This window comes from Lipophrys pholis (genome assembly GCF_963383615.2).
Source record: "Lipophrys pholis genome assembly, chromosome: 7".
Classification (NCBI taxonomy): Eukaryota; Metazoa; Chordata; class Actinopteri; order Blenniiformes; family Blenniidae; genus Lipophrys; species Lipophrys pholis.
In genome coordinates, this window is record NC_137638.1 from 23914124 (window position 1) to 23932220 (window position 18097).

The following is an 18097-nucleotide window of genomic DNA, read 5'->3' on the forward strand; positions in this document are numbered from 1 at the left end:
GTTTATAGGAGTACTCCCAACGCTTCTACAGGTTTCAGCCCAGCAGAGCTGCTGATGGGCCACAAGGTCAGAACGACACTGCTCACATTGTCCACTAACCTGGATCCAAGCTGGCCAGACAGGGAGGAGATGCACTCTGTAGATGCTCCAGCTAAGCTGAAACAAGCATTCTACTCCAACCGCAGGAATGCTGTTCGAAACCTGCCACCAGGTAACCGTTCTGCCCCAAGGTCATATGCTGTGGTGACACCCAAGGGGGGCTGTTACAAACCGAAACCCAGCTACTTATTGCAAGTGCCTGCTGCTTCCACCAATCCAGCTACCAGCGGGTCACCAGAAGATCCACCAGTCCCGAGCAGTGATGTCACTCCCAGTAATAGTGCAGAAACACCACCACCAAAGACAGGGACGGTTACAGTCGCTCGTTCAGGCCGAGTGTGTAAGCCACCACCTAAGTTAGACCTGTAGTTACTAAAAGAGAAGTTCAGTTTCATGAGTTACGGTATGTTCCAGAATGAGATATTTTGAAACCTTTAGCATGCCTTATGTTTGAAGAAAAGCAGTAATGTAATGTTGTAACCTATTTAAAGTAGGGCTCTTTAGGAGCCACCTTGAAGTTACCAGTTAAATATATTGGCCATTCTGTTTTGGTATTTTGACCTACACTGGATTAGTATGTTTGCAGTGACGGGTTTGAAAAAAAACTACTAAAATCTAATGTGGACATTGCTATCTCAAAAAGAGGGGGAGATGTAATTAATGGAAATGTATTTACCCACGCTAAGTGGTCAGTAAACGCACCACTCGGTATCCTGAGATGTTCCTATGCAGCAGGGTGACACAATAAACCACCAGCTCTGGTTCAGTAAGCTTTTGCTTCGTTTTTCTGATGTCAAGGCGACATTACATTCTCTAATAAACACACTCAGCAACTTAAACTCATTGCACTAGTTGCATTATCTTGGTCATTTGCTTTGCTGAACATTACATTTACTGATAAGCTCACATGCATGGGAACATGAGTGAATAAACAAAATAAAGTCAAAACTATCATAAACAGTCCTGGACTCTTCAGTGCACAGATGCATTAGTGAGAAGTATAAAAACGTACCATTATTAGTTAAGTAACAGGTCCAAAACAGAGGTCTTCAGTCAGTCACTTCATCTTAACTCTGCTTTTATCAGCCCCTGGTCCAAAGGGCGCAGAGAGGCTCCGAAGAGCCTTGAAGAGTTCATGACCTCCTTCTTCTTCCAACAGCCGAGAAGGACTGGAGGAACACCCGTGAACCACAGCCACAGAGAGGAGGTCTGAAAACCCCACAGGACAAAAAAAAAAAAAACATGATGTGGGGACAAACATTAACAACGTCCTCGGTCAGCAGCTAAAAGACTCCATTAATGCTCACCTCCTTCCATTTATTCCTCCTCTGTACCGCTTCATCCAGTTCAGGGCGCGTCCTCGCACGTCCTGCTGTCACCGGCACCACAGTTAGGACAAAACAAGCGCCGCGCGGAGCAGGATGGATCATTTAATTACAGACTTTATAGTCTTTCTAGTTTTTCTGTAATTAAAATTCCTCATTTGTAGGTAATTTATTTTCTTTACATGAAACTGTATCTTTATTGCAAAATAAACGGTTCACGTGGAACGACATGTGTCTGGAGCCACAGAAATGAAATAATATTCAAATAAATAAACAAATAAATGAAATCATGAATATATGTATGCCCATATAACTGTAACTTAATTTAAATTGCAGTTATTACTTTTCATAATCACAATGAATGACAGACGTGTTTTTCTGGATTGAATTATTTCAATTTTTTTTAGCTTTCTTTTCCTTTTCATCTTTAACTATTTTTAGCTGTTTAACTGCTGTGTTTGTTTCTTCATAGTTTTGTCAATATTTCTAGGTTTTGTTATTTGTTGTTTTGTTTTTTAATCATTTAATCAATAGGCAATATGAGTCGTGATGGTCAGGTCTGCAAATGAAAGACTTAAGAAATAAGGTTTATTTATGAATACTTTTATGAAAGTTTCAGGGAGCTGCTACAGAAGGACTACAGAGCCACATGTGGCTGCAAGACAGAGAAACCTGCATCATACTACTCCATTTTTCTATCCTTTAATCCAACAGCATATTCTAAACAGAATAGTATAAACAGAACTGTATATTTCATGTTTGTAAAACTGACAAGAACCTGAATCTGACGAGGTCACATGGGTCATGAAATGAAAACATTTCAGGATTTGGAAATGTGTTTTATGTTAAGTGTATTTGCTGGTGGGGAATCACTTTTCAAAACAGTATCAACAGTAAACACATAATACAAATTTAATTCAACATCGCTGGCCTCACAGGAGAGCGGTGATTAGCACTCTATCAGTCCTTTACTGGTCCATATTCTACCGGTCCTTGATTTACACCCTTCTTTCTTCAATGACATGGGACAATATCCAGTTGCAGCTCTGACTTGTCTGTATGTTTGTGCATGTGTGTGTCTAAATATTCAGTCTCCCTATGAGTATTTCAAGATCCTCCATTTCTCACTTCACACACAATGGACCTCTGTCTGTTATCTCTGCTAGTGTAATCTGTCCTTCAAGGCTTAAAAGCTGAATATGTGATAAACATGTGAAAAAAACACCAATATAAATGATTGACTCTTTGTGTATTAGCAGAATCAAACTGAACTCTACTTTGATTTTAGTGTGTGAGTATATTATGTAATCTTACTTAATGTTCCGTTACATGCTTTACAACTGTGAAGTAGACAGTGTGTCCACAAAGTGCTCAGTCGTCTGTTGATAGGACAGCAGTACAGATGTGGATGTGTGTGTGTGTATACACACTAGCAAAATTAGATGTTCCTTTCTAGAGGCCTGGCTCTTTTAACCACATTGGTCCTTTGTACCATGAGACTAATGATCGATTCACTTCCCATTGATCCAACAGGCCTCACACCTCTATTCATGCACAGTGCTTGAAAACATATAACCATGGACAAATTCAAATAATGTAACAAGCATTAAGAGTCACTCCAGCATGAAGTTCAATTTCCAACAATGAAATGTGAAATAAAAACACCAATACAGCCTCCCAAAAAACTTTCAATTACGTGTATTTATCTTGTACATTCTTAACATCTACCTAAACAAGCTCTGAAAAACAACAGTGGCGCTTTGAGGCTCAGTGGGTAGAGCAGTCATCTCCTAATTGGAGGTTGTAGGTTCAACTCCCCATTTCTACATGAATGGACTGAGTGCCTTGCCCGGCTGCTGCCTCTATTTGTGTGTGAGACAGTGTTACACACTTTGCGGACTGCTCAAGCAGTTGAAAAGGGTGATACAAGTGAAGTCTGTTTACAATACTACTGCGAGTTTTCTGTGCCAGCCAAGTTAAGTCCTTAAACAGAATTGTGTACATTTGTTTGTAATAAAAACACTTGCATCAAAATACACTTATGAATTCCACTATAGGATTGTAACATGGAAATTGAACGTGAACAAAATGCAGCAGTGATGCTCTAACATTAGATTGTCCTAAACACCATTTATATCCAAGGTTCAACAACAGATCAACATTGGTTCATCAAGATCCCTAACATCTCAGAACTGTTTGAACTGCAGCTTCCTCATCAAACTGTAAGATTTGTTCTCCAACTTTAAGCTCAATAAAACATTGTGTATCTCTCCGGCAGTGTGTCATTGCATCTCCACAGATGCATTTCAAACAGTTTTCTTATATTCACAAAAACATCTCAATGTGACGTACTGCTGACCGCAGAGATTGTATCAATAATTTTCAGGTCTCCATGGCATCAGAAGAAGAGTCTTTGAGTTTTGTGCTTTTAGTTTGAGGGTCATGACTTCCTTCCTCCAGCAGAGAAAGGTCTAGCTCGGGTAAGGGCACTCTCCAGTATTGGAAGGAGTTGTAGGTGGAGTCCTCCGTGTTTGTCTCTTTATCATCCTAAGGGAAAATAAGAATCATTAGTTCAACAGAAAAGTGCAAATAAACAAATTAAAAAAAAAAAAAAAACATTTTGTAATGATAAATTGCACAAGCGTTGAGACCGCTATGAACCATGAAGCGGGTAATTGCTGACATCTAGTGGACATTTACTATCATTACACCCACTTTCACCCAATGGCCTTAGCATCGCGTAGCTCATTTCTGGTAATGCAGTCAGTAACTTACTTTATCAGCAGGCCCGTGAATATTGGTTTCTGAACTCTTGGAGTCAGTCCGAGGTCGTTTCGGAGGATTTGTGTCCAGGCCGGAGGAGATGTGTCGCTCCTGGAAACTTCCAGAAACGTGCACAGTCGCAACATCTGCATGCTTCTTGTCGTTGCAGTGCGTGGCTTTATCACGCAGCGCTGTTTTCGTTTCTGCTGGGCTGTCCGGGTCTTCGAAGTGACGCGGCCTCTTTCTGCAGTGGCTGTCCAACAAAGCGAGCACGGCCGGCGGACTCACGCCTCTGCTGGTTGCAGCCATGCTGTCCAGCGGCATATCAACACGACGTAGGCGAGCACAGCACCGCTTGGAGGGAGACTCGAAAAGCAGACAGTCCTCAGCACGTCTCTTTGTCATTAACGTCCATTCAACACGTGGCTGAGAGAAGAAAACTCTTTACTTTTCTGCGGTGTCGAGGTGCGCACTACGCAGTGATGCGTTCAGGTACAGAACACTGGGTACCGGAAACGATAGGAGTCGTAAGAACCAATCAGAGGGCAGCTACGCTATCTAACCCCGCCCTCCCCCACTGGACTTCCTGTGGCGGCATATTTACGACTGAGTTTACAATCACTTACAAAAGACTGAGTTTACAAAATTTCAAGTACTTTCATTCTTTATTCAACCACTCCGCTACACAGAATTCTTTTCATTGAATATGTTTGTTTCTGAAGTTGGTGACTAAAATATGTTGATTCATGGGGACAATACTTTTTTGTCCAAAACTACACTCCAATATTTATAACGTAGCAGCATGGTTGGTACTCTGGTCTTGGCAAGAATGTGAGTTGGAATACAGGCCTGCCTCCTGTGTGGAGTTTGCATGTTCTCTCTGCAGGCTTGAGTTCCCGCACACAGTCCAAAAACAATGCATGTGAGGCTAGTAAGGGGCTATTTTAGTAGCAAAATTATATGGGTTTTACATTTATCTGTGTGGCTTTAAAACTGGATTGTGGAAGAAACAACGGTTTAGGTATGGAGGGTCACCTTTGAGAAGCATTTTAGTATTTTTATCTTTGATTAAAGAAACGAAAAAGGTGCTATTTTTATCCACACAGAGCAGGCATACTGTAAATATACTTAAATTATGAGACATCTTTGAGTATTGTTTAAGTATCTGGGGGCTTGGCCAGGTGTCCTCCTTTAAATTTTGAAATGAAAAAATGTTCACACTAAATAAGATAATGAAATGAATTAATATTTGTTTAGGGGTTGTTGTTGTCGTATCCTCATGAAAATAAAGAGCTAGACTAGTTCATTGAATAAGTGAGGGCTGTGAACTTTATTGTCAAAATAATCACTTTGATGATTATTTCCTTGGATGGAATTATGCATTCAGTTACAAATAGTCAATAGTGCTTCAATTTCAACCTCCATGGCAAGTTTAGATAGAAGTGTTAGTTTCTGAAGTAAGCAAATAGAAAGTAAGTAAAACACGGAGGTATGGATGACACTACTGAATGTAAATAAAGATAAGGTCTATACAGATCCAACTATATGAGAATAATTCACAAAGTTTTGGGAGATTTTTTATTTTTTTTGCAATAGCAGACCTATTGACCACATCTAAAAGTTCTTAGAGTATGAACGATATGATTTATTTTTATTTTTGAAACAGTTCATGATGGCTGACTCGGGAGACTCCAGCGGCCAACGTGCTCCAAACCCTGGACTGCTGACGGGCCGGCGAAACACGGCTGGCATGGCTGCTGCCCGTCTGCCTTCAATGAGATCCAGAGATCTCACCCTGGGAGGAGTGAAGAAGGTAATGTTGTTGTTTTTTATTCTCACTACAGACATCTACAGCCAGTGTTTGAAAGAATGACACACATTTTCTTTCTTCATGTTGCATTGATTATTGACCTTTGTCACTTTCTGTCTCACCAGAGCAAAAGCTGAAAGCGATCTTAGGTCAGAGAGGAGGGATGCAGGTCGGGGTCGGGGAGCGAGAGACCGGGGACGGGGTCGAGGTCGTCCAGAGGTCATCCAGTCCAACTCTATCTTTGAACAGGGACCTGCAGAGATGATGCTGAAGAAGAAAGGTGGGGCTCCAGAGGGTTAAACATTAGTGTTATTGTTCTTCTCTCAGGCATGAACGTCGTCACTCAGACATTCTTGCCGAATCTTGGTTGAGGTGAATCTCCTTGTCTTTCACAGGTAGCTATAACAGCGAGGCTGACGCGCCGAGCGTGGGCCCTTCACCCATCATTAATATTAAAAAGGAGAAACGAGAGACTGAGGAGGAGACGAAGGAGATTCTCCGCAGTCTGGAGCGAGACAACGTGAGTCCCTCGGTCGTCAGTCATTTTCATTGAGCGGGTTTATTGTGCCGTTTCTGAAAGTTTGACTTTCCTTTTGTGTGACATTCAGTTTATAGATGACCCTTACCTCAAGAGTGAGCAGAGGAGCTGCCCTGTCCAGCTTCCCCTCGCCGTGTCCGGATGGGGCTTCAAGGAGGAGTTTTCCAAGCCTGCTATTAAAGTGGAGAAGGAAGAGGAAGATTGTGAACCCATGGAGGTCGCAGTTCAAGGTATTTTCATTATGTGACTTAGTAATTTCACAAAACACAATCGATGTATTTTCACTCCATTTCCATACAAAATAACTTACAAGTGTTTCATCTAAGTTGTTTTTTCCAATACACACCAACTTGTCTTCAGTGAAACAAGAGCCAGAAGAAGTGGAGATCAAGAAGACCGAGGCCATTTTCAGGCCTCCTCCTCTCCCCGATCCCGAGGTTCTTCCCGACCTGCTGCACCAGTGGAGTTTGAGTAAAGCCGAGGAGCTGTTCTTCATAAAGATGCCGGACTCGCTGCCTGGACAACCTCCCACCAAAGAGCACAAGCCCGTGAAAACTGAGGTGCAGTCCGAGGATGGGCAGTCTATGCTGCTGAAAACAGAGACGCAGGTAGATACACCTATTCTTTTAATTGTAGTCTGGTTGTATGGCTGTAGAAAAGTAAAAGAACGTGCCGTGAATAAGCTCTTCTGTGTATTTTTCCAAGATAACTTCAGTATCTCACCTTCTTTTTATTTTGGAATGTCCTTCATAGTGTTAGTGAAAGTTAGTCTTTTTCCAAAATGGCTCAATTTCAGCCGCACAATTTCAAACAGGGAAACCTTGTAAATTTTGGATTTCCTAAGAAAAAAAGCTGGGGGACTCTGAGGAGCAGCAACAGAAGGTGATCCAGATCGGTTGTGGCTTCTGTCTAAAGGTAATGTCGATAAGCTGTATTGTTAATATTCAGCACTGTTTTACATGTGGAATTCCATTTGTGTGTGTATGGATTTGTGCATATCTATAAGGTCCTACATTTTTCATTTGCATACAAATCACGACACAATTTTGCTACAGTAATAGCCCCATCTATCCCGTAGTCTATCTCCACATTTGCCCTATCAAAAAGATGACAATCATGTGAGAACTGACTTTCCTCTGAATCCCTTAAAGAACAAAAAAAATATGTATAAAAAACCTTCTTCCTTTTCTCTTAAACACAGCTACAAAAGTAACACTTATATTTGCCGAATAATCAAATTATTTTATACCCAAAGGTACAGGATGAAAAGAACACGTGACAAAGGGGGTTTTAAAAAATGTTTTTTTAAACATAATTCAAAAATTACTTGTTAGCATTTAACCCATTCTTCTCAGTTATCCTTAACTACACATTCGAAACAGTTGGTCGTCATACAGCCAGGATCCTGCTCAAAGAGCCACTGTGGTAACCTGTTGGCAATGAGATTCAAACATGTAAACCTCCAATCTTAAATCTGCTTCTCTAACTTCTAGGCAATCACTAAATTCTAAAAAAGTTGATTCAGTAAAACCAGAGATTGATGTTTTAAAATGAAATGTGCTGTTTTTATTCCAAAGTGTGATTAAAAAACAAACAAAAACAAAAAAAGGTGCTGGGATTAATTTTCAACTTTAAAACAAGTTTTTTCTTTTTGTCTTTAACTGAACAAGTGAAGCTGTACTAATGTGAATGAGTAAATAGATTCATTGGCAACAAAAATGAAAAGAATAGATTCCAAAGGCAAAAATATTCACAATACGCTCTCCTTCAACATGGCACACACACACTTTCATGCAGCGAGAATCGATGAAGTGTAGGTCCTCAATAGTTAAGTGAAAAACGATATCCATGGCTTACAGATCAAACAAAACCACTCAAAACAAAAGCAGCAAAAAGTGACCGATTCATCTCAAACTCACGGTTTCATCCTGGGCTGTGAAGCGTTTTTTTATCCTGACGTTACAGACAAAATATTACTGCTAAACTTCATCTTACATTCTACATTTAAGCCATTAACAGCTGTGTTTTCCATCCAACAAAGAACACGGGCTCTGTAAGTGAGAACAATGTTCCAAGAGAGCCATCGTAGAGATTTTTTGAAAAAAGAATACAACGTCCACTTTTTTCTCCTCCTGGGTCCATGTACTTGTTTTTTTGTTTTTTTGTCAAGTTCTTCACAAGTCTTGCTCTGCCAACATCAATGTTTACGTCACCGGTTCTTCTTGTCACGTAAGGCAGTCAAAATCCTCCCGCCGCGGCGACTTCGCAGCCGACGGTGAAATTTCCTGTTGGTCGTCGTCTTCGTCGTCGTCATCTTCGTCGTCGTCGTCTTCGTCGTCGTCGTCGTCTTCACCGTTTGAGAACAGCTCTGCAGGTTTTCGAGCCACGAAGAAGACGCAGTCATAAACATACCTCAGCATCGAGCGGTCGTTCTCTGTGTAGGTGGTCTGCATCGACTGCTTCTCCACCTGCAGAAAAATATGAGTTCAGCCAATAGCATGATGGCATTTTGCGAAGGAAAAAGGTCAGATGTGATAAATACCGATAAAAGTTCTTGGTTTACCTCAATGTTGAAGCCAAAGTTGATCATCGCAGTTCGAATGTCTTCGTAACTAAGCTCAATTGAGAGCTCGTTGGCCATGTTCTCAAAGTGGTACAGCAGTGGGCCTGAAGACGTTTCAGAGGTTTGAACACTGGCGTCAAGTCATGATTCACTTTAAAACACATTGTGACAATCTTTTATGTCCAGGTCAAAAGTGGAAATCTCAAGAAGAAGAAAAAAGTCTTCTGAAAAGTGACGTTTTCTGTATCTCTTTGTAACAGTTTAAAAGAAACAAGACAAATATGGAAGTAATCACAGGAAGCTTCATGCCACTCATTACCTCACTTTAACTGGACAATACTAATACTCACTATTTTGAGTTTACAAACACAAATTCCTCAAGATCTTTTAAATATTTGTAAAATATTCCAGTGAGATAAGGTAGAAATCTAACTAATAAATAAATGCATATCTCTTACGAATGCTGAACTCACCTAGGTTAATCCACACTCCCCCTGGTTTAAGAATCTTCCAGATGGTCTCCACATACTCTATGACATTATGAGCTGTATCAATAAAGAAACAGGTGGCCACACAGTCCCAGGACTCTGACGGAAATATAAACATACAGAACAATCAGGCAAAATAATATTTACTAATTTATTTAGAATTTACCGTATGTATGAGTCACTGTGTCCTTGGAAGAAGAAACTTCAGTATGCAAGTCTACTACAGTAGGAAACTGCAGTAGACGTGCAATTTCTTCAAACCAAATATTTTTCCGGCTGCATTCTGTGTGTCTTAACTGGATAAAATACATGTATATTTACCTTGCTCACTGTAGACCTCCACAAAATCCCCTGCAACCATGGAGAAGTCTGAAGTTAATGGCAAGCTCTGGGGATTAACGTCAGGGAATGTGATCGGCCGTGTTTGGTCGCAGGATTTCTTGTTGTTGCTGAACTGATGGATCCAGGGGTAGAGGGTCAAAGAGTTCACATTTTCACACCTGGATATAGAAAGCACAACGTTTCAGCAAAGATTCAACCAAAAAAGTGCTTCACATAGCGTCTGAAAATCTTATTTGCAATTTTTTTTTGCGTAACATATATGCAGATGCAAAAAGAAATTAGTTTAAACAATTTGAATGCAACCAAGCAAAAAAAACAAAAGAAAAGCAAACGCCCATATCATGTTGATGCTGTCACTCAATTTACTTGCAAGCTTTTCTTATAAAAATACGACTGTTAAAAACTCGCTTTCACAACAAATGTTTGTTTTGGTGATCTTTGTTTTATATTTTGTGTTAAAACTGTAAAGTCAGGGGAAGACGCTACTAAAATAATGAAAGATGACACATGCAAGCCTCCTTCCATTCACTCGTATTAATGTTTATATGTTCACTACAACAACAACAACAAAATATCTGGAATTGTGAACATTTGGAAGCCTGGATTAGATCTGTGTTAATGTGATTGCGGGATGTCAATGATCTAAATGTACTAGTTGAGGCAACAAGAATCACAGCAGTGTTAATGCACACGTATTCATTACCTATTAAGAACAAAGTTTGAAGAAAAGAGCATGAAGAAACTCCATTCATTGCCCTGGCATATATAACCCAGTCGAGCTATCTCCCAGGCCAGACGGCCAAGTCCGGCACCCGGGACCAGCACGCTCACCCTAGACACATCACTGACATAATAAAATGCACAGAATGCACATATCACATAGAAAACACAAAGTAAATATCACAGCAACAACAACAACAAGATTATTTGAAACCAAAGAATAACAAATGTGTATTACTATGTGGTCATACTTAATTATCTGTTATTTCTTAAAAAAAAATTAATAAAACAGGAAAAACAATACTATCTTCATACACAATGTCATGCAGGATAAATAAACATGAACGTTTCCTACTATTGGTCCCTTGGGAAGAGCCTTTGTATCTCTTGGATGATCGGCCTATAACAGGAGTCCCTCTCAGCCCGGCCTGTGTCACTCCAGTCTCTGACAAACTGCTTTATAGTGGACTTCAATTTGTCCATGTCAAATGTAGAGGATGGACGTGTCTTCTTCGAATCCTCCTGGTGAAAGAATGCAAGCCAAATAACACTGTCAAAGCATTGACAGTCAGTCAACAGTAGTATCAGTTGGGCATGTTAAAATTTAATTGTTATAAACTGACTATGCATGAATGTAGATGTAGTTTATTTTCTTTGCTGTGCACGTGACGATAAACATCTTAAATCTTGAATATAAATTATGAGTATAAATTCCACGCTGATAGTCAACTGAGTTTAGTTGTTATAATATGAATCTGATGCATGTGTTGTTACAGAGAAGTATTTATAAGGAGGAACTACTGAAACCTGAGCCTTCATGTAAACTAAAGACGATGAGTTGATGTTTTTTTACTGACTGCAGTCATTTGGTCAAAAGATACCATGAAAGAATTCAACACAGCGTAAGCAGAGCTTACCATTGTCTGAAGGCTTTTACATCTCCTTCTATTTGGCGGAAGTCACACTGAATCTACGTAAAGGTGTAGGAAACTAAGGTTGTCAGTTGCTACTGTAGCTTCATTTACCTAATGCTGCATTCATGTGTCTTCAGAGCTATTCAGAAGATAGTGCATTACAACTGAAAAACGCTTGCTTAAGAATATGCTGTGAAATGGGAATTTGCCACACTTGGAAAATGAAAATCTGAGTATCTTAATGAGGTTAAAGAGTGAAAATGTTCAGACAACTGTACCTGCTGTTCGAGCCCTACCCTCTCACTGTACTCCATGTTCTCAAACATGTGGAGGCTGTTGTGAATGATGGCCTGCAGCACCTCCTGGTTGTGTTCTGCACACTGGCTGATGCGGGCCAGGTTGGACAAAACGCTGGGCAGTAAATCCTGGTGGTGTTGTGGGAGACTGAGGAACTGGCGCTCGGCGCGCTGGACTCGCTCCTGGACATGGATCCTGGTGAGAAAGCAGACAATTGGAAGCTAAAGCTAACAAATAAACTGACGTCTGGTGAAGGAGGTAACGTGCAATTAGCTCCCGTTTTTCTACTCCTTGTGTGGTTTAACAATATGATTGACTTATCAAAGAGAAATACGCTCAACTTAAACGCTTTTAACTGCAACCATTTATCTGCTCTGAGCTATTTTCATAGACTGAAATGATCGTCAACAGACACTGTCGCTGCCGTTTACGTATTCTCATCCAAAACACGTTTCTTCAACCTGTAAAACTTGAAAGCGTTGATTATCCTCCAGAAGTGCTGCCTCTCCAGCCTGGCCTCCTCCTCTGGGCTGTATTTTATTCTTTCTTTCTGGATAAACTTTCCGGCCGGCGCTCCCTCCTCTGTTGGTTCGGCCATTTTTGAAACAATCTCCACATCAGCCAATCAGATCGCAGCATTCCCTTCTTCGTGACATTTGCTGCTTTCAGCGGCTCAAATACAACGATGCGTTTTATCGCCATCTGCAGTGTGATGTATGTACTGCAACCAGTTGCTCCAATAACGCAGAGATAAATACAATTAAATACAATTAAGAGCGCTTACGACTGCCCCAACATGCACCCCCATTGTAGATTCCATACAATTAAAATCAGAACACACATTAAAAGACAGAATATGCATTAGATCATCTGGGGTAGGAGCAGTGTATAATGTATTTGGCTTCCTGCAGAACTTTTTTTGGCTCTGTTTGCTAGCCTTTCTGCCAGTGCCCTCATAATCCTGAGTCTGACAGGAGTTACGGTGATAAAAATTGTTTGTTTTTTTAAAAAAGACATTGACGGTTGTGAGTGCAGTAAGATGTGATCTTTTTGGCTCTGTTTTCTCAGCTGAGAAAAATGGATAACATTCATTGATGAGAGAGAGAGGCGCCAATGATCTCTGAAGTGGTCCTGATGATCAGCTACAGGTTTTCCATCTCCTCTGGAGTGCAGCTGGAGAACCACACCATGCAACCACCACCCAGGTCACGTTCAGTGGGGCACCAGAAGTCGGCAAGATTCTTCTGAGGGAATCTAGATTTTCTTTGGGGCTCCAGGAAGAACAGTCTTGGCTGGATCTTTTTCACCAATCTGTAGTATTCATCCCCACATGAGGTGTCTGCAGAGACAATTCTAATCCTGCGATACATGCCTGTTACCAATGTGGCATCATTTAAAAAGGAAATATTCAGTCTTTTTAATAGTGTAAGATTGATTAACTAGAAGTATTTTTGCCAAACCAAGTAAAATAACATACAGCATTGAGGGAAAGAATTCTCAAAAAGTACTTTACAAACCGTAAATTCTTATTTATGCATGAAACTACAAAGCAAAAGATCACAAACGAAAATTTATTTAGGTGGGGATTTTTATTGCACATTGCATCATTTGTGAGTGAACACAAAGTTTTCAGTTTGAGTTAAGAAAGATGTTCACACATTCCCCAAAGTCTTGTTAACAATAGTATTTTATCAGATAATAATGTGGCTAACAGACTTGAGTTAGGTGTTCAGTCATTACTCTGTGCAATTGATGTTGTTCTTTGATAGCATCACACAAACAATGTCCCTGCCCAGATTTACTATTCAGCAGCTGGGTTCATGATCCTGCCCATGAAAAGATAGTCGCCTGCGTTGCGTTCAATGATGACCACCATAAATGGACGGTTGAACTTCAGGACGGGGATGTGCTGGAAAGACATAAGTGTGATACCAATGCCTGTGGCAGCGGTCGCTGTGGCTCCGGCCTCATCAACATCCAGGGTCGCTTGGTGAACAACCTACAGCACAATTGGTAAAGAATGAGAAGAAGATGATTAGAAAACAGTGAAGACAGTGTGGGTTCAGCCACATATGCACTTTGTTTTAACCTCTGAGACTGCCAGCTTCTGTCCCTCTGAAATGCCAGTGAGATTCGCACGATCCCCAAACATGTCTGTCATTCCCATTTGAATCAGCATGTCATTCAATGAGTAAGAAGACTTGATGGAGAACTTTGGAACAGAGATATCATATCTCCTAAAAAAAAAAGAGTAAAACAAACAAACAAACAATTAGATTTTAACTCATCATGCCAAACTTTCATATCAATAATATAGAATTTGAAAATCCAAAAATTTCAACCTTGGCCTCATCCACTTCAGCCATTTGGTGACGTGGCCTGGGCAAATAGCGTTCTCCAGTGTTGCCATGTCATCTGGCAACAGCAGAAGCATGGAGTAGGAGCTGTTGAAGGGAAGGTGGAGGACCGATGTGTTGATTGACACGTCATAATATGTTTCAAAGCTGTCTTCCATATTCATCATCTTGACTGGAACCTGAAACATGACCGTTACAACTGCTTTAATTTGAATAAAACGTTGCACAATAATTCATACGTTACGAGATTTCAATCTGTACGCAATATGTTGTGTGACTTTCAACCTTTTTGTTCTCATCCACATTGAAAATGTCCTCCTTGGTCAACTGAGGCTCAAATGGAGTGGCCCACTTTCCTATGGCACAGTGACGAGCTCATTAAATTAGAAAATATCAATGAAAACAAAAGTACAAACGTGTATTATTTCATGCAAACTTTTACCTTTGAAGTAGATGTAGCTGATGAGATACATGACAGTGTTTTGGTCCAAGCTTTCAACCAGCTTTTCAATCTTCCCGTGGGTCTTATCTGACACATACTTATTGATGGTGTTTGCACTCTCAGTGGTTTTAGTAAAGTCAACATTGAAGCCCTCTGCAAAATATGACTGTTTCAGGACATCCAGGAACTCTGCATGCGGCTTGAAGCGTTGATCCACAAACACCGCCGTCCCTTCATTGGTGTCTTCAGGAGACATCTCATTGGACCTTTCCAGGAGTGTGTGAAAAGCTCGGTCCACATCTGTTTGTGTCAGCTGGGAATTGTTGAAACCCAAACTGCTGTGAAGCTGCGTCTGGGTCTCCCCCCGTGCTCCTGCAGACAAGGCAGCCAAGGCAACAGAAACACTGCGCGGGGAGAAGAAGATGTTTTTGCCTTGGGTGTCAGCATGAGCGGACAGTTTCTTGTACAGATGGAAGGCAAACTGTTTGTTGGCTGAAATCACGGCTGGGACGCTGCTGTCAGCGGCAGTGTCTTGAGCCCCCGAGTGATGACCTTCATGATGGTCAGCGGTCCCCTCACACACCAGAGCTGATAAGATCCAGATACCCAGAGCTGCACCTAACATGGCGAACTGAGACAAAAGTCCACAATTGTGGGATTGTTTAATCAGCTTTCGCAATGTTTGTTATTACAATTACTAATGCACCAATAGCTGGAGGCTGCCATGTCACGTCGAAGGCCTTGCTGCATCTTACAATGAGCTTTTAGTTTCTATGTTATGGGTAAAATTTGCCCGAGTGAGAAGAGTTAAAAATTCAGTTTTACAGGTTATAAAAGTGGGCATGGCCACTCCGAACACGTCACAAGCTATAATGTAGCAATGAGGAGTAGGTATCAATAAAATCCGAATCCGAATTAAATTCGTGATGAAAAGATAACTGATGTCAATTGACCTGAATTTGCAGGATATAGTGATTGAGATTTCTTTTAATGTAAAAGAAAATATCTGTAGATTTGAGCTATGATTTTAAGTTCTTGATTTTAAATTCAAATAACAACTCTGAGCCTACATCAAAGAAAAGAGGCTAATTAGTAAAGCAAGTGGAAAATTTACATTTACCCTCCACAACCATGAGATCTTAAAAATAATGTTGCATACCAATCCAGTAGAATTGTTTAAGATGATTTGCATACTGCATATATTGTATATGTATTTAGATATGATATATGAATTAAATTAAACAGAAATGAAACAAGTGAATGTAGCTTAACAGATCCTTTAAGTCTCTTACCTTCATTTCACCAGCTTTTTCTTCACCTACCAGAGAGAGAACAGCACAGGCCGAACAGACAGAGGGCTCCTGTTTATAAGATTGATTGAAGCTGAACTTTGGCTTTGTTTATTCTCTGTTGCAATGTCTTATTTGCTGGGCCAATGTGTTTGTTCTGTGTAATGATTCCCTTCTCAGCACAGCAGCAAACGCAGGGAGTTCAGTGTCCATTTGAAAAGCTGCTGCTTCAGCAATTTAGTAAAATGGTTCTATAAAATAAAAAGAGCCCTAATGGATACCTGTTCAAATCAGTTCAGATATTTAATGCAGCCTCCATTTATTAAAGATTAACAAACTGGTAAATACGTTAGTTTATCCTTTTTTATTAAGAGGAACACATGAACAAATTTGATGACACACAAGTATAAAAGCTACATGCTGTCACATATCAAAATTGATGCACTGTTTGTTTTTTTGTTTTTTACTGAATCCATAATGTTTCCTCCAGATTATGGATCCCCCCCAAAAAAAGAAAGAGCAGTAAACGTCTCAGGCGGGGTTCAGGAATGTCTGCCGAAGAGCTGCCCATCCAGGGTGATAAGCTGTCGGAGGAAACCTCGATTGGGGATCACACCCCGGTGGCTTTTCACAGCACAAATAGCCTCCACAAGTGTCAGGTTCTGCTTCAGCATCAGGTAAGCCAACACCAGGGTGGCAGAACGACTCACTCCAACATGACAATGGACCAGCACTTTTCCTGGGAATCACACAGAAAGACATTTTATGATATCGGTTCCTGCCCAGGCTGTATCCGGTCTTCACCCTGGCCAGATTTGGTTCCAGCGCCACACGACTCTAAGCTGGCTCAATTGAGACACCAAAATCAAACGTTTATGTCGTCTTTCTCCTACCTCCTCTGCTCAGAGCGCTGTTGATAAAGTCAGCTGCTGCCTGGAAGTTAATGCTCATGTCAAAATTACATGAGTCATGAGCCTCTATGCCCATGTAGGTGATGTTCATTCTCTCATACAAATCTGGTCGTCCTCTGCGTTTACTGTGAGCTGCATTCAGGATGTGAGTGATACCATGGACAGACAGATCTGCCTGGTTCTCTGCACTGTGTCTGGGGAAAAAACAAAACAAAACAAACAAACACAACACTGTGTATTTACTGACACAATATGGCAATACCAAATGATATACAGTCAGAACTGCAGGTGTTCCCAGATATGTGTCGTGCATTCAACATGCGTATTTCACCCGGATGGACTTTTGACTTGGATAAACACTTCAGGCATGCGAGTTCATGCTTTTAAAAGATCTGAGACATGAAAAGGCATCTGTGGAAACTCTGGTATAGGGTAGCTACAGTTTACGCAAGTTCTCACGGTGGAATGCAGAATGCAAAGTCTCAGGTTACATATGCTGGTTTAAATCTGATTTGTTAGTTGTTCCACTTTATCTCAAAGTTGACAAACCCTAAGTCCATGTAAGTGTTTATTAATGGGGTCAACAGTGTTCACTCTGTCATTTAGCAAATATTAGTGAAGTTCTGATGTTAGGAAAGTATGGTTTACACTAGTTTCAGGTTTTCATCAAAAATAAAAAGTGGATTACTTACTGGTCACCAATGTAAAGCCTCGGCCACACTTCATCTGCATGACTAATAATGGCTTTGCCCGTGAACAAAAGCCTTTCCAACTCAAACACTGCTAATCCAGGCGAGCTGAGGTCAATTTCCACTTTGCGAGGCAGGGGCTCATCTTTCCAGGATGCTGGCAGTTTAGATCTATACGACATCGCCTTTTTTTGTTCACGTAGAAGTCCGATGAGTTTGTTGTTTTTGTACAGTGATTAAAATTGAACACAAAGCCTTCCAATTAAAAGTGCTCCTTTAGTTTGTAATCCCTGATCTTTACAGGTCTGCTGTTTGAGAAATAAATCCAAGCGGAAACTCAGCAGCGACAGGAAGAGACCAGACTGGTGAACGTGGCCTCAGATTCACTGGCCGCAGGGTGTCTCGAGTGTTGTCAGGGCATTTGACCCATGAATTAAATCCAGGCTGTGTGAGCCTCAAGCCTCTGGGGGCATGTGTTATGCTTTTGAATCAAAATAGCAATCTATTTAGAGATCTGAATGCTGCCCGGCGGTGCATTGGCAACTGAACT

The 18097-nt window shown here is 40.8% G+C and overlaps 5 protein-coding genes across 5 annotated transcripts; 1 reads left to right on the forward strand and 4 right to left on the reverse strand.

Annotated features, from left to right (window-relative positions):
- Positions 1-1991: 1991 nt before the first annotated feature.
- On the reverse strand, positions 1992-4701 carry LOC308111663 (uncharacterized protein). The gene is made up of 2 exons (XM_080466641.1): positions 4200-4701; positions 1992-3971 (listed from the first exon to the last, which is right to left on the reverse strand). Exons 1-2 carry the CDS (start codon positions 4590-4592, stop codon positions 3807-3809), a joined length of 558 nt encoding a protein of 185 aa, XP_080322767.1. The 5' UTR covers positions 4593-4701; the 3' UTR covers positions 1992-3806.
- A 1158-nt stretch (positions 4702-5859) lies between these two features.
- LOC308111618 (DNA-directed RNA polymerase III subunit RPC4-like) lies at positions 5860-7748 on the forward strand (the record flags this gene model as incomplete). The annotated part of the gene is made up of 6 exons (XM_080466580.1): positions 5860-6044; positions 6123-6277; positions 6393-6517; positions 6606-6765; positions 6896-7143; positions 7737-7748. The coding sequence occupies 6 exons, from the start codon at positions 5860-5862 to the stop codon at positions 7746-7748; spliced, it is 885 nt and encodes a 294-aa protein (XP_080322706.1).
- A 326-nt stretch (positions 7749-8074) lies between these two features.
- Positions 8075-12480, reverse strand: carnmt1 (carnosine N-methyltransferase 1). Its single transcript, XM_080466492.1, has 8 exons — positions 12321-12480; positions 11841-12054; positions 11004-11170; positions 10632-10772; positions 9908-10086; positions 9572-9685; positions 9099-9202; positions 8075-9003 (listed from the first exon to the last, which is right to left on the reverse strand). The coding sequence occupies exons 1-8, from the start codon at positions 12455-12457 to the stop codon at positions 8761-8763; spliced, it is 1299 nt and encodes a 432-aa protein (XP_080322618.1). The 5' UTR covers positions 12458-12480; the 3' UTR covers positions 8075-8760.
- Positions 12481-13414: 934 nt separating this feature from the next.
- LOC308112488 (serine protease inhibitor A3K-like) lies at positions 13415-16037 on the reverse strand. Its single transcript, XM_080468045.1, has 6 exons — positions 15951-16037; positions 14659-15289; positions 14502-14572; positions 14202-14395; positions 13949-14096; positions 13415-13858 (listed from the first exon to the last, which is right to left on the reverse strand). Exons 1-6 carry the CDS (start codon positions 15954-15956, stop codon positions 13661-13663), a joined length of 1248 nt encoding a protein of 415 aa, XP_080324171.1. The 5' UTR covers positions 15957-16037; the 3' UTR covers positions 13415-13660.
- Positions 16038-16233: 196 nt separating this feature from the next.
- On the reverse strand, positions 16234-17997 carry LOC308112107 (dual specificity protein phosphatase 26-like). Its single transcript, XM_080467338.1, has 3 exons — positions 17551-17997; positions 16841-17052; positions 16234-16686 (listed from the first exon to the last, which is right to left on the reverse strand). Exons 1-3 carry the CDS (start codon positions 17727-17729, stop codon positions 16490-16492), a joined length of 588 nt encoding a protein of 195 aa, XP_080323464.1. The 5' UTR covers positions 17730-17997; the 3' UTR covers positions 16234-16489.
- Between the last annotated feature and the right edge of the window lie 100 nt (positions 17998-18097).

Coding starts and splice junctions, on each gene's coding strand:
- LOC308111663 (XM_080466641.1), bottom strand. CDS start 4,592: ATGACAAAGAGACGTGCTGAGGACTGTCTGCTTTTCGAGTCTCCCTCC. Junction 3,972..4,199: donor TTCACGGGCCTGCTGATAAA/GTAAGTTACTGA, acceptor ATTTTCCCTTAG/GATGATAAAGAGACAAACAC.
- carnmt1 (XM_080466492.1), bottom strand. CDS start 12,457: ATGGCCGAACCAACAGAGGAGGGAGCGCCGGCCGGAAAGTTTATCCAG. Junction 12,055..12,320: donor AACGCTTTCAAGTTTTACAG/GTTGAAGAAACG, acceptor CTTTCTCACCAG/GATCCATGTCCAGGAGCGAG. Junction 9,686..9,907: donor GGAGGTCTACAGTGAGCAAG/GTAAATATACAT, acceptor TATTTCCGTCAG/AGTCCTGGGACTGTGTGGCC.
- LOC308112488 (XM_080468045.1), bottom strand. Junction 14,573..14,658: donor CAGCTACATCTACTTCAAAG/GTAAAAGTTTGC, acceptor ACTGTGCCATAG/GAAAGTGGGCCACTCCATTT. Junction 13,859..13,948: donor AGAAGCTGGCAGTCTCAGAG/GTTAAAACAAAG, acceptor ATTGTGCTGTAG/GTTGTTCACCAAGCGACCCT.
- LOC308112107 (XM_080467338.1), bottom strand. CDS start 17,729: ATGTCGTATAGATCTAAACTGCCAGCATCCTGGAAAGATGAGCCCCTG. Junction 17,053..17,550: donor AGGCTTTACATTGGTGACCA/GTAAGTAATCCA, acceptor TTTTTTCCCCAG/ACACAGTGCAGAGAACCAGG. Junction 16,687..16,840: donor CAGCGCTCTGAGCAGAGGAG/GTAGGAGAAAGA, acceptor TGTGATTCCCAG/GAAAAGTGCTGGTCCATTGT.